This window comes from Zootermopsis nevadensis, unplaced genomic scaffold (genome assembly GCF_977971745.1).
Source record: "Zootermopsis nevadensis isolate Lab colony 2312 unplaced genomic scaffold, Znev_1.0 Znev_ptg000030l, whole genome shotgun sequence".
Lineage (NCBI taxonomy): Eukaryota > Metazoa > Arthropoda > Insecta > Blattodea > Termopsidae > Zootermopsis > Zootermopsis nevadensis.
In genome coordinates this window covers 9,429,399-9,444,798 of record NW_028259162.1, presented here as the reverse complement: position 1 = coordinate 9,444,798, position 15,400 = coordinate 9,429,399, and the positions used below count along the sequence as shown (strand labels likewise).

The following is a 15,400-nucleotide window of genomic DNA, read 5'->3' as shown; positions in this document are numbered from 1 at the left end:
AGAAGTAATAATTATTAACCTCTATCATATGTGAAACAGGGGATTTAAACCCTTGTCCTACGTGGCTGACAGTCAGACTTAGCTCTTGGATAATGGTTTAACAGTATGCTACTCTGATGCATTGACACCTAGTCTGCATGTAGGCTGTGATATGTGGTCAAAAAAGGTTAATGTTTCATGATATTTGCTTCTCATAAACAATCCTTAAATGTTGTCATATCATTAAGCAAAGTTCACAGAAAAGATACCTGTAAAAAATGCAGCACATTTACTTTCATCAGATATAGAACAAGTATTACTGAATGATTTTGAAAGGAGTAATTACTGCTGAATAGACCATTTTGCTACTCGGTACTAAAATCTAGGAAATTTGAAACATCCTTCTGACACTCAGAATGATGTTTTCCCAGTCATTGCTTTAAACTTCAGGTGGCCTCACTAGCATACAGCCAAACTGTTAACACCGGAGTTGAAGTACGACTGGCAGCCCCCAGAATGCAGGGATTTAAATCCCCTATTCCTGTATGAGAAAATGTCAACTCTATTCTACCATTTTACTTAATAAAATTGTATCTGCAGATATTTCCCTTTTTATGTAGAATAAATGTGTGCCATAGCGTAAAGGATACTAAATTAAAAATAATATACTTTGGTTTATATTGTGGATGATATTCTTGCACCCATGCCATGACATGGAAATTTAAGTACTGAATACAATTCAATTATTCTTATCTTCAAGTGGTGCACTGAAGCAAAGAACCTAGTGGTCTTGTCTCATTCACCTGTCTGCATGTAATAACTCTACTCTGAACAGATGAAAGAGTGATACAAAGGTGACTATGTTTATCAGTAGAATTGAATTTGGCCAAAATTGGACATCACAGATTACCAGTTTCAGTTTGTATGAAGACTTATATAAATGTTTTGATAAATTTCTACAAATAATGAGTAAATTAACATGTTAGTATATATAAACAAAGCATACCAATTCTTGCACATTCATCACATTTGACCCTTCACCATTGTGAATGGCACCAGTGACATCAGATTATTTCAGAGTCTAGGTCCTGTTTTGGGTGCTGTATGGTGCCTGGCAGAGAATTTCCCAACTGAGGATTTTACATGCAGTCACTTCTGAGCACAAAGCCACATGTAGTTTTTATGTAATATACCCATTTTTGTTGTCCATTTGCAAACAAAATTGAAATGTGTCAACAAATTTTAGTGAAACCATCCAATACCAGATTTAATAAAAATCTGTTCAGCAGTTATCGAGTTATTACATACAGAAAGACAGACATGGTGAAGATAATACACACATGCTTGCAACTTTATGCTGCAAACAATGGTAAAAATGTTACAAACAGCTGTAACCACTAGCAAAAATATTTTGTTATATACATTTGTTTCCTTAGATCCCTTTCAGTCTATAAATAAACTGGATTACTATGAACATAATGTATATAAATGTATGAAATGCAATAAGCTGTGCAATTTACTGTTATATACAAATTGTGACTTTCATTCAAATCTGTTTTGCTGTTAATTTTTACCATTTTCAAAATCAGTCTTTTGTGCCACCTACCATGTTGCTAATAATGTCAAGAATGAGAAACAAAAATCTGCACTGTCATTTGTTGCTAAATAATGGACACCAATTTGTTTTGTGCCCTTCCTTTGTGATAGTACAAAAATAGGGTTTTCATGAAATGATGTATCTTAATATTTCATATCAGTAATTTATGTATTTATATTTATGCATCACACCTCCACAGTGACAATTTTAATAGTTGTGACTTATCTTCATGTACTCTTATAAAAGTCAACTTTAAATAAAAATTATTAATATTCCAGAAAAATGTTCCATTATTGGACAACTCGTTAACAAAGCTGATCACCGAACATCATAGTTAATTGATTATACCTTTTGCAGTTGTGTTGGTAGGGTTGTAATTTTGTTTTAAGGTGAAGCTATGCGACTCCGTTACTTCCCCAGGGTGATTCCGCTAACTGTTAACATACATTTTATGCGCTGCATTCCAGCAAGTAACCTGCATCCTACTTGAATTTATCTCCGGTCTGTAGAATGGTGCAAAACACCGTGATATGTGGAATTTGGTTAGCATTGTTCAAATTTAATTACTGGACTGCAGTAAACTGGGTTAGCAGTACTCACAAGCATGTTGATTTGATTCTAGATAGAGCTGGAAGTGGTGTTGTTACCATCAAATTCTCCTTGTGACTACCTCACAACACCAAGCTATCTGGTTATAACTACACTAATATTGTCAAATTGGACTGTAAACTAGCATTGTGAGGGAAGTATGCTTTAAAAATCTGCTCACAGTAACTAAACTTCGTATCATCTACGAACGATACTAATGTTAACTGGGGGTGGGGAATTTGTTTGTAGCCAAACCACGCGATTGCTAGAGAGGAACTTATTCCTAACGTTAACAGGACAGTGTCTATTGGTATTCTCATCGTCAACTGATGTCAGTTTCATCCAGAATTCTTAAAACTAATATATGGGTGGGATTAACATATTTATAGCAAGTGTAGTAAATGTGTTAACATGTAACAAGACTTCATCTAAGGTTCAAACATAGAGGCTGTGTCAGAGGACCTTAGATGATGGGAAAAAAATATGAATCAATGGACAGGTCAGTATTTTAGAGGACAATGACATGAACAACATGGAAGGATTTACTGAATGGGAATTTACTGAAGGGTATAATAATAGAACTGGCATTTGGTAATGTAGTGATTCAAGACAACAATAAATCACGGGATTTAAATATTTTTATTGTTTATTAAGACATACCCATTACTCATAAACCCCTGTAACATTCAACAATGTTACAATGTGCTGTACCTAGTAAGTAAATCTTGTGTATCTCTGACTTGGAACATTTCTGTTCTTGCAGGATTTTAAGTTAAAAAACAGTAAAAACAAGGATGGCTGTCTTCTTGGCTGTAGCGCTATGCAGTCTGGTAGACTATTCTTGGTTGTCAACCTAATACAATGTTGCCCTGACTAACCCATGGGTGAGGCAGGAACTTGTTGAGTCATGACTGTCAAAGGAACTGAAAACTACTTGATCATATGATTAAAATTCTCTATACATATAGTACACGTAGAATGCACTTGATTCCTAAAAAACATGTAGATGGCACCTACAGTTGCAGACCTGCTTATTAGGCATTATTTATGGGGGAAAAACCCAGATCGTGCACCATGCGCTCAACACACTCAGACTGAATTTCATATTAGAACTTCCTATAACAAACTGTGAAACCAATCTGTTAAATGCAAACTGGTCATATCACTTAGAAACATTAACAAAAATATGTCCAAACATACCTTCTTGAGTCATGTATATTTTTCTCATAAGGGTTATACTAGTAACAATAAATAATGACTGGAAAGTTGACCAACATAAAGAATGCCCATGCCCAGCAAACATTTTTCATAATCCAGCCTAAGTCAACACAAAACATGAATTAGTTCCCAGCTGCATACAAACAATACCAATAAAAATCATGGTAAGAGGTCGTCATCACTGCTCTGGGCTCTTCTGGTTTGACATCCTCTTCCAGTTCAGCAGTTCATCCAATACAGCTTCCAACAGTGGATTACCTCCCAGTCTAGATACCTCTGCCCTTGCCTCAGCATCAAGCTCCTCAAGAGTATTTCTGGTGTGGCTGAAAGACCCAAACCTGTCCAGCAGTGTGATACAATACTTCTTTACTTCCACGTCCTGAGACCGTTGTCGCAGGATATCTGAGCAGTTGCAGTCAAGACAAATATACAAAAGTTGTTGCACCTCACAAGACTACGCGGCATCACAACCCACATCACAATATAGAATTTTCAGTCATTTAACAGTGACCCTTTCTATCTTGAGTTTCGATAAAGGTATGCCATTAACCTGTCAGGCGCCTTAGCCTCGTGGTCTGAGGCATCATGCTTCAGACCGGAGATATGGAATGCGCGCAGGTTCGAGTCTCTGGGTAAGAAATTTCACATGAGATTTTCGACCGGCGTAAGGGACCGGTGCCAACCCAGCATCGCGAGGAAATTGGGGAGCTACAATGGGTAGCGTAAAAACTTGCAATGGCTGGGGATTCATCGTGCCGACCACACGTCACCCTATATCTGGTTGGATGATCTGCTTAGGCATGTGAACGTGAGGCCAGCAGCCAGCTAGTCGGCTTCGGCTCTCGGAGGGCTGTTACGCCACGGATTATTATTATTATTATTATGCCATTAACCTTACACATATTCTTGGACAGTTTTCCTTCATCTTTATTTCAAACACTGTGCCTATGTCTAACACCAGATGAACAATCTAAACAGATGGGGTCCACTAAAATTAGCTTCTGAACAGGTTGTTCACTTACATAAGAGCCGACTTCAAAAATGTTTCGTGGTTTTTAAAACAAGGCAAAGGAAAACCTTATCAATCAAGCTTTGTTACGTGGTCCTCAAAACACCCCAAGCAAGGAAGGGCCAGCATTCCCATTATCATATAAACTCCATTTTCACAACAAGAAACTTGGTTTCTAAATAACCAAAAATTCTATATTAAAAAAGTAAACATTTTCTGAACAATTGTGTCTTTTCATGCAGCATACAACCGAAATCAGGTTTCTCTGTCCTGTTCCAAGCGAACATCTCTGTAACAAACCTCTCCATTGCTATATGGAGGCAACAATATGCAGTTTGACAATTAGGATATCCATGTACGAGACTACATGGCATCTAGTGACCATTTGACCACTTTCTGCTGGTATTGCATTGCAGTAGCATATGCTGAACTGTTGAACTGCTGATCTGCTATTCCCAAAGCTTAAGTCCAGCTGGCAGCAACAGAGTACAAGGATTTAACCCCTCTACTCCTGTATGATAAAGTTCCTGCTATTGTAAAGATAAATTTAAAATTTCTTTGCTTAAAGCCAAAAGTTTCATTTTAGGTTCATATCACAAGGTGGCATACTCTACGTGCAAGACGTATCATATCGACAAACACAAAATACGAGGGGCATAGTCAGCCAGACTGAGCTCCAGAAACCACCAGCTGGAACAAAATATATCAGAAATGTTCGCAGAGAAGGGACAATAAAACGGCTATAATTGGGCACACATCAGTCGCCTTTCCACATACCAGCTTACAAAGAAAATAACATTTCCCATGCATTATCTTGACACAGGACATCCACTTTGCAGACAAACACTTATCACATTAAGTACCATTAAGGAAGTCTTGTTAGTATTGAATAATAAATGGATCTTGCATTGAAGGATACGTATCACCTGATTGTCATCTGGTCGATTCATTATAGCATGGATTATTGGGAAACTAAATTTTCCTTCTGTGAGATCTTCACAGTAGCTTTTGTTCTCTGAATACTGCAACAAACACAAAAGCAAATATTTGTAAGCTACATACCAACATTAAGTAAGACATAATTTAAAGTTTCATGAAATCTAAGTTTCAAGTTATGGAACTTTGTTTTCTAAAAGTAATGATAGCACTTAACACCAAGCCATGAGAGTACATAGGAGGTATAAAAAGAAACAGGGATTTTAAAAAGAAATTAAGTTTTCACAGCACAATCATTGACATGGGAAAAATTAGTTAAAAGTAGTGTTTCCTGTGAATTAAAGACACTATATTCAGGAGTCACAAGCTCTATTATAGCACCACTCTCTATCAACCACCAATAATGGCATTAAAGAGGGGTTGGAAATAAATAAAAATATTTTTATGTTTGGGAGAACTGTTATTAATTAATGTACTAAAATAATACATAGTGTGTGAAACACTTTAGTTAAGATCTTGGAAGTAAAAGAAAATGCAAAATTGTGGAGTATGTAACTAAATATATTTACTTATGTAATTGTAGCAACTCTCATCTTTACTATAATCTCATTTTTGGAGAAGTATACATACCAATTTACATGGGGGAAGAAGAAAAAAATTGCCAATTATCCACTGACCAAATTCATTCACTTGTTCCTAGCTAATTTCAGTTACTGTTCCATTTTTCACATTTCGTTGCCTTACCCAAATACTACATCTAGGTTTTTCAAGTTTTGCACCCTACAACCACTTCCAATTCTCATTTTTTTTACCGACACAGTGCTGATGGATGGATGGGTTTCCAAAAAAAGGGAGAAATAGTTCACAATATTTTACTGGCTCATCAGGATACTGTTCTTGTACGTACACACTTCCCCCTCGCCCCCTTTCACATAAATGCAACTGATTATAGGCCTTTCTTAGTCTGTCTTCAGTGCAGCAACTATATTAATACCGAAGTGTACGTGCACACTGTATGTCAGTTCATTTTTAATATAAATACGAGAGTGTAGAAATTTGAGAAGGGAGCTTTCATTATGAGCCCTATCAAACAGCAAAAAAGGGGGATTATCTGCAACTCTGCTATCAGAATTCTCAGATTTCTGTCTGTCATTGTGCACGGCTTATTCTGGTCAACGTTCCCCCTTTCAGATCAAGGCCTCTCCTAGTAACAGGTTCATTTACTGTAAGCGCCTGGATTTAGAATATTGCCATTTACACTGCTGCACTCTGATAACAACCCATGTCACTATCAGTACATTTCATTTAACACAGAATTGTTGGCGTGCACTATTTTTACAAATGAATTTTCCATGGAGCTGTCTGTTCAGTCAGTGGAAACAAAATGGCACGGCACTGTATCAGGCTTGATTATAACGCTTAACAGTGCATTCGTACTGCCACAGACGGAGCATCACAACTAGTGGGGGTGGCACTTTTCCAGGGTATTCTCATGGAAATTAGAGAGGGAATTTCTGTTCTGAAGCTTTCATGGGTGCAATGCGAGGGTGAAAGGATATAGATAAGTGCTGTATCAGAATCTGACTAGTAATACAGCATATACAGGCATATTAAACACGGTCAAGAACGGCAATATAAATATCTGTCTATGAAACCGACCACTCACCCCCATCTAGCCTCAAGGTCTAGAATGTATGGGTCTTCACGTCAATCTCATCACCTATGCACCTTCATGGCATGGTGCTTAAGCGACACGGGCAACTTCACCCATTTAGAAACAATAGTTCAGGTGTCACCTCCTGCAGACAGAGATTGCAGTAGTCATCCCGAATCTGGAAGTACAGCCCCAAGATGCCACTCAGTTTGGTAAAGTCAGCTTTGTTCTCACTGAACAGTTGCATGAGTCGAATTGCAAGCATGAACAGTCCGCCTGTTTCTGTTAAAAATAGATTTTTATATTTCAGCAACTCAACACAACAGTAACACACTCTTTTCTATATATGAGGTAACAATATTCAGTGTCAAAAGCAAATATGTCTGAGGAAACGCGTGGAATAAAACACTGGGTGCCAACATGAAACTTAAAAAACTTGGTCATATGGGAATTATGATGACATAAACTGTTTCAACTTGTGCCCACTTTCCTTCAAAAGAATTTAAAGTGTGGGATTTGAGAACACAACCAAAAAGTTTACTCTGAAAAAACCTGAATAGGCATTAAATACTTGGGACTTTAGATGCATCCATATTAAATCTCCCAGAAACTGCTTCTTCTTATAATTAAAATTCCAGTGGCAGGTTTTTTTTCCTGTCTCAAAATTCCTTACTGGTATCTGAATAATAATATTTTCTCACATTTCTAATAATTTTCCAACTACAAGATCCTGATGGCCACCATTTCTGAATCCTATTCTAAATTATTAAAAATGTACAGGAAGCGGATGTCCAGTTAAATCATACTTTCTGACCCTATCCTTACTTCTCTTAGTCATTTGTTTGTATTCCTCTACTGATGGGCAAGTGTAGTTGTCACGCCAGTAGATCTCCATTCCCTGCCCCCGATGCAGCTCCAGGAGTTGTTCCGTGTATACTGTTGTTGCATCAGGGTGGTTAAGGCTCAGTACCCTCTCCAGCGCTATAAACATCACATAGTTGGCAGCATTGATTGTACTGGCTACTCCATATATTGAGTGTGCCACAGGGATACCTCTACGCAGAATAGAGTTGTCCTGAATGTCATCAATTCTGTAATGTAAAGTGTTGCATAGTTTCAACATAAAGTTTTATTACACAGCTTTAATACCTATTTACTTATTATATTTAAAATTATGTTTAAATCTTAGTGGCTTGCTGTGATAGCCACTTGACACTTCTAAGTCTCAGAGATTTCATGTACAAAGTACCACACTAGATGAATATTTCTAACATGTAATGAATGCAATGAAAATGCCCTTAATCAGAGATAATAGCAGTACTTAGTACTTACAGCAGACTAGAATTATGAAGCATTTGAATTATGTCTCCCACAACAACCAACTTATCTGCTGGAATCTTCAACCAGTAGTTGAAAGCATGGGCCAACTTTGCTCGAATCTGCTTACCAGGAACTTGCAGAATGTATGTAAATGGTTGTAACAGTTTCTGAAATTAAGCACCACAAAACTTTACACAGTTTTCTAAAAACTCTCACCAAGGAACTCTTAGTGGTGCTAGACAGAACCTTAGCAGAAGATCCAGCCAGTCTATCATGTCAATGGTTTTCTCACTTATCAAATTAGTTTCACTCAGTTGTAACAAAACAGGAGATGCTCAGTTTGAACCTGGCCAAGGCATCAAATATATTGGTTAAGTAAATCCTGGGACAGCAGCTTCAAATAGGACAAAATGATTATTTCCATTACCTGCCAAATTCAGAATTCACAATCATGTCACATCCCATTCAACCTCTGTAATTGATACAATAAAATTCAAGTAACTAATTACTCAGTTTCTCCTTACTATGGAAATGATACAATCCTGCAAAATGCTGGTAATTGCCTACAAGACCACACAGCAACATGGCCCAAATCTCATTACTCTTTTATGGCAAAGTCACAGATTAGTCAGCAGTTAAATCTTTAATCAGAACCAGGATGGGCTTAAATGTTTATACTTTCAATGAATTTCCTCAGCTACAAAGTAGAGACCTCTTTGTTGGTATGACAATTAGAAACTTCACCATTTGGCACAAACATTGTATTCAAAACTTGTCTGTAAGTAAGACCACACTAAAACTGTTCTGTTGCTGGTCCTTTGCCTTCCCACTGGTGTTTTAAAAAAATATAAAGTAACAGCAAGAAAAGAAGAAACAGACATGACTCTCTTCCACTTGCTGCTAGGAAGGGACTAGTAATTTTATGTCACTCCTTTTCCCTTAACTTAGCTGGTCTTGAGTTAATTACAACATAGTATGTATTACACTGTTTAGGTGGTTGTGAACAAGTAGGTTATGTTGGGGAAGGGAAATAAAACTGTGCACTTTAAATCACCCTATGGCTTCTTCAATTTTGCCCGCCACAATGTCACAAAAGAAGCGCAATCAATTTACCTCATCTTGATCTCTGTCACCCGTTTTGCTGTAAGGAATTCCGTTTCCGTTCCCGGGTCCTTCCATCTTGAATACTTTTCTCCGTAAAAATATTTTTCCCGCTAAAAGGGAAATATTTGTAATGAGCCCCAACAACCTGACACAATATTATTTTCAAACACCAATGCAAAATATGTGCCGGATCAATAATAACACCACTTATATACGTCTTAACACTTTCGGAACTCATTTCAAGGCTGTGACTCACACGGTTACATATCAAGAAGGCTGCGATACGCATGCGCATATGTTTTCCTCATAAGGACGGAACATGTGGAGGGGTATGTTTGAATTAACATAGCACAATACTTAAGATAATTGGGGGGGGGGGGTGTCGGTTGAAATTACGCTGACAAAAGAAGGACATACGAGGCTAATCTGACCAAGGAGCCAGTAGGAACTGCGGCGACGAACTTCGTATGAAGGACAACGAGGTGTCGTCATATTTTGAAACCTGTCGTGTCAAAAACATTTTTTTTTCCTAACTTCATAACATGCAACGGACATAAAATGTTGATTTGCGTGAAGGTTTCAGATAGTAATTTACCTTATCTTGATCTCTGTCACCCGTTTTGCTGTAAGGAATTCCGTTCCCGGGTCCTTACATCTTGAATACTTTTCTCCGTAAAAAAAATTTTCCCGCCCGTTGTTGCCAAATTTTGTAAACCTCGTTCATGTATAACACAATGAGAAACAGAATATCTTAAACAAACTGTAGGGGTTTCTTCTCATGTACATCCTCATGATATTTCTACATGTAATCAAGGAGTGCAATTATAAACATTTGAAAGGAACACGCGTGTGCAATATGGAGGAGGTGTCTGCCACCTAGTGGCAACAAATGCAGCTATGCATGGCAAATTTGCAGCATGGTGCTGCTATCTAACAGAGTAATATGTAAATGGACAACTGCTTTGCACGTGATAAATTCTACTACTTTTTAAAACACAGGTTTGTTCCATTCTGCATTCTTCGAGATGTTTCACTTTGCATCAAACATGTAGCTTTTTGAATTGCTCTTTTAACTTCTTTAGCGCCAGAATAGTTCAGCAGATTTACTTCAGCTATGGTATTTGTAAATATTTATATCTTACATATTTATTCTGTCAATATAAAGTTTTAAATACAAGTTTCAGTTATATGCAGATTAATGTAAAAAATTACTGTTTTCTCAATAATAGGTTTCTAATCATTTTAAACCTGACTTAGTTTTAGAAATTCCCAGCTACTAATAACAATTCAATTATTTTAACGTGCTGATTCACCAGTTACAGAAGCAAATTACAGTCAGCACGAGAAGGTAAAGTAAAAACGGTACAGAATGCAATAAAATAATAATTATAATAACAACAATAAGGAAACTTTATGAGAGAAACAGAAAATAAAATTGTGACAGCTCAGGATCAAGTAACCAGCACAAACTATTTTAAAAAATCCCGAGAGAATAAATTAAAAGTAGATGTCGACTATGCACAAAATATATAATAAGACATGATAAATCAGTACCCATCCACACTACTTAATAATCAATCATGAAGCACTTGAAACAACAGAAAACTGGTACTCACGTACACCTGAGCTAGTATGTAAACAAGAGAACAACATTACTGTGGAATCAAGGAATATAAACAGATAGAGAGGTTCTGGCGAATAGGCCTGGCGTGGCAATTAGAAACAAGAAAGATAAATTACAGATGAAGCAATACTATCAGGGAGAAACGTGATAACGAAGGAGTCCGAAAATAAATAAACGTACAACAATTTAAGTATATAAATTCAGCGAATGTGGGAAAAAATATTTTGTCATACCGGTAATCACTGGAGACACACGAATTGTAACTAAAGGACTAAAAAGAAAGGAAAATAGTCCGTTGATTCTCTAAAAAACACCATACTAGGAACATCATGCAATCAAGAACTTGTAGCCTGAGTGGTGGGGATCACCATTCGTTCAAGAGAAACAGTATCAGGATTTTCTGTGAAGGAAGAAGAAATAATAATAATATAGTTTAAACGCACTGAGAAATACGCGTAAAGCTTCCACGAGTTGCTATTTTCTTATCACGTTCAATGAATATCGAAAATGACGTACAGTAGCATATATTTGTCTTAATTCTGTTATTTACATGAAGATCATAGCAAAGACGTTTGGTTGCTACGACAACGAAATAAGGCAGGGCGTGCAGTCCCAAAAGCAATTACTGAGCTAGGAGCTCTGACAGGAACAGAAGAAGACAGTAGACCTCATCGACAAGACTGCACAAAGAAGGCTGTTTGTTTTGTAAACAAGGCGGAAAAGAGGTAGTTCAAGTTGTTATGCTAACAACCTCTTCCTCAGAAAGTTCTGTCTTTTCGAAACATCGATATCTTCAAGTTGATAAAGACATGGAACCGGGCGTCCATCTTGGATACAAATTCGTGGCATTGCGTCACTAAACAGGGTCTTCAGTATTGTAATGTTGTAGATACTGATAGAAGTTACATTCATGGCCTGCGTCTTATTGTTCCTTACTGACATCCTGATATTCGGTTTTATGCAATCATATTTTCCAGAGTTATGAGGTTGTTTTCCTTGTTTCATAAAGAAAGAGATGTTTATGGGGTTTTTTGTCCGCGAGGGTGTATACTACGTGTCTTTACGAAAGCAGCGCATCTGATAGAACCCAGTTTTTGGAAATGTCCTATCTGTACGAGTGTATTTGATCTTCTTGTCTTCAAGAATTTAAGTACCTTCATTATGATTGTACCGACCTGAAAATCTTGTACTTGCACGTCCTCAAATTATAAGGGCCATGACTTAAATTGCAAACTCTAGAAATTGAAGAAATCCTCATTGTCATTCAATAAGGTCTTCAAAAAGTACTATGTAAATTTTGTAACGAAAATTTTAGTAAAAGTCAAAATAAAAGAGTGGGGCAGGTATAAAATACTTGTTTACTTTCTCGAAATGGAAAATCAGTTGGTGACAAACAGACCTACAGAAGAACGTACATATGCTTGGCATATTAATGAAATTCAGATCAATTCGGAAAATCTAAGTTACAGAAAAATTGACTGTCTCAGTGACCTATAAAATACCCTGTCAGTACACTGTGGAAAAGATATAATGTTGAAAGCCACAAAAATAAAAGTCTGAATAAAAACACAAACTTTTTTTTTTTTTAGATTGAAAAAGAAAACTACAGCTGCGTTGTAACACAATCTCTGTGCGTCTCCAGGCTACAAGCAATAAAATTAATCAGTTAAAGAATTATTAATTAAGAAATTAAAGAAGGAAATAAGATATAATTACATATTTTTCATGTGTTGATATATAACTTATTTTTTGTCCAGTAAATAAGTTGTTCTACATTTATTGGCTACTCAAGGAATCAATTTCCTGCAGCCAGCTTCTGTTCCGAGACTATGTATTAATCACACAAAGAAAGAGTCTAAAATGCAAATTTACGAACCAACTGTTGTTCGACTAATCTCCGCAACACTAACCACTGAGGTTTTGGCCTATAAAACAAGTTTGTAATGACTTTTGTTTTGTGCGTATATGAGACATGGTATCTTAATTTGATGAGTAGGAGCACATTATTTCAAAGAAAGTGCCATGGAATAGTTTGGCTTTGACAGAGCAGATCCGGGAGCTTAGTGTAGATAGGCATATAGCACAGGTGAGAGAAAGCAAGAAATACGTGTGGAGTTCATAAATAGGGCATATCTTGGAGATAATCCATTTCTAAAACCAAAACTGAGATGGAAAAATAATATTAACATTGTTCTTAAGAAATAGGTTTTGGTATTTTGAATCAGGTTGAAGCGTCATTGGGACTTTTGTTTGCGGTATTGAAAGTGTGGATTAAAATGACAGTGAATTAGCGTATTTTGGAGATAATGGATTCTCGTTGTGGCAGGTGTGCTTTAAGAAGCGTGTGTTTCGTCGAAAAGTAATGTAAAACTTTGCTCTACAGCGTGGCGCCATTTTGAGATAATTGGAAATTCGGTAGACAAGGACTGGGATTCAAACGGCGTCCTGAAACAGGTGCCTCGAATTGGGATTGCACCCCTTCAAAGTTCCTTCAGCTGTTCAGGACAGGAAACTGAAGTCGATATTCCGCATTCCTGTTGAAATCGTAACTCGGAAAGTAATTTAAATATAGATTTGTCAAAAACGGAAAGAAATTCCCTGTTGATTAAGGTACAAACTTTGTCGTAAAAACGTATCTTTAACCAGAACACTGATTGTTAACAACGTCAAAATTACGAGTTGCAAAAAGCTTACCAACCCAATAGCTCATTCTGAAGTCTTCATGGCAGTCAAGATGTCGATGGTGGTCTTCTGGGTTTGACACCGTACGGTCAAGTAGAAACGTATCGCCTCCAACCTCACCCGAATATGATCTTGATACGTTCTTCCGAAACGTTGGAAACCACCGTCTTCGTCCTGAAGATGGAAGTGATGCTTTCCTCTGAAACGTTGGTAACACCAAGACCCCCCAAGATCCCACGGCGTCGCAGTATGGAAGACTGACTTCAAAGAGCCGTTGCCAAACTGACAGACAGACGAATAAAGCGACAGCGCAGGGGCTTTTTGCGTGGCAATGGATCCGTAAGTTTCATCTCCGTGATCATAAAATTACCCTCTTCTCAGCAGTTTCGTTCCATTTCACATACCAGCAACTTATTTCACAAACATCCATTGCAAGGACCTCTGAAACGTTGGTAAACTTCTACCAGACTACACGGCGCCACAAGTCAGAAGACAGCCATAATTATAACAATTATTTTAGTCATCTCCTATAGAGGGCATTGAGACATTTAACCCTTTGAACCAGAAGCTCACCTTAATAATATTTAATAATTCAGTTTAAACTGCAGAGAAAACACTGCTGTTCACCGTTATAAAGATACATTTTTGCTGTTTAAGAGAATAATCCCAGTGATTGTTTGAAGTATGTGGTATATATATAATTACAACTTGAATTCAAATTTTTTTGAACGTTAAACAAGATCAGGTGTCACACGATTACTCCATAATTTCTTGCTAAATTATGTTTGCTCAAAGTTGTCTCTACAGAAATATGTGTACCCCTAACCGGCTGAGAAAATTTAACTGGACGATTAACTCGAGGCACAGCGGCGGCCCAATCAAACGTTTAGCACGAAACTTTAGCCATTACACTGTCAGGCGACAAGAATTATTGGAAATTACAGGACCGGGAAGAGACATTAAAGATTTTCTACTCCCATTACGAAGAGGAGATGGGCCGTATATTATATCCCGAACTATGGTGACGTCACTATGTATTAGACATTTAATTAAACAGGAAGAATCGCTCTAACTTGGTATTCAGCAGCCGAAAGGATGTTGCTTAATTCTGTGGGATTTCAGGTTCTTTACGGCGGCAAGTATGAAGGTGGATGTTTGCTGGGTTGTTTAGCCGTGCAGTCTGGTAGAAGTTTGCCGATTATCAGAAGTGCTCCATAGCCCTGATAATGGAGGCAGTAAGCGCCTCTGATAAGTCGATAGACTTCTGCCAGACTATACGGCGCAACAACCCAGAAGATAGCCATCTTTTTGGTTAACCTTTTTGTATTTCAGCCAACGACTCCCATAAAATACACAATTTCTTTATCTCTCTGAAAGGCCGCAGGTGTACCTACACACATCACTTTTATCTAAGCATAAGTAAGATTCAGTCGCTTCTTAAATAAACTTCACTTTTTTGTTGGTACAAATTTTTTAATAGTTTCCTTGGGCAGGCAATCAACTTTTATCTTCTGGTGTTTAAAAAATCTGCCTACAAGCTGCTGTATACTGTTATCAAATACATAATATTTGTCAATCTGTGAAGAAAAGCACTAACTCCTGGATTAAGTACTTTACGATATGAAGAGTTGAAAATATTTCTGACTGTTGACACTGCTACAATAATTTTATCTTATACCATTTTTAAAC

The 15,400-nt window shown here is 37.2% G+C and overlaps 1 protein-coding gene across 1 annotated transcript; it reads right to left on the bottom strand.

Annotated features, from left to right (window-relative positions):
• Positions 1-2,784: 2,784 nt before the first annotated feature.
• On the bottom strand, positions 2,785-9,689 carry qm (geranylgeranyl pyrophosphate synthase quemao). Its single transcript, XM_022078075.2, has 6 exons — positions 9,415-9,689; positions 8,314-8,468; positions 7,807-8,072; positions 7,124-7,263; positions 5,311-5,413; positions 2,785-3,784 (listed from the first exon to the last, which is right to left on the bottom strand). The coding sequence occupies exons 1-6, from the start codon at positions 9,478-9,480 to the stop codon at positions 3,561-3,563; spliced, it is 954 nt and encodes a 317-aa protein (XP_021933767.1). The 5' UTR covers positions 9,481-9,689; the 3' UTR covers positions 2,785-3,560.
• Between the last annotated feature and the right edge of the window lie 5,711 nt (positions 9,690-15,400).

Excerpts from the sequence above, each read along its gene's own strand:
- qm (XM_022078075.2), bottom strand. The coding sequence starts at position 9,480 with ATGGAAGGACCCGGGAACGGAAACGGAATTCCTTACAGCAAAACGGGT. Across the intron at positions 7,264-7,806 it reads CAAACAAATGACTAAGAGAA|AAACAGGCGGACTGTTCATG; the intron begins GTAAGGATAGGG and ends TATTTTTAACAG. Across the intron at positions 3,785-5,310 it reads AGATGACAATCAGGTGATAC|ATATCCTGCGACAACGGTCT; the intron begins GTATCCTTCAAT and ends GCAACTGCTCAG.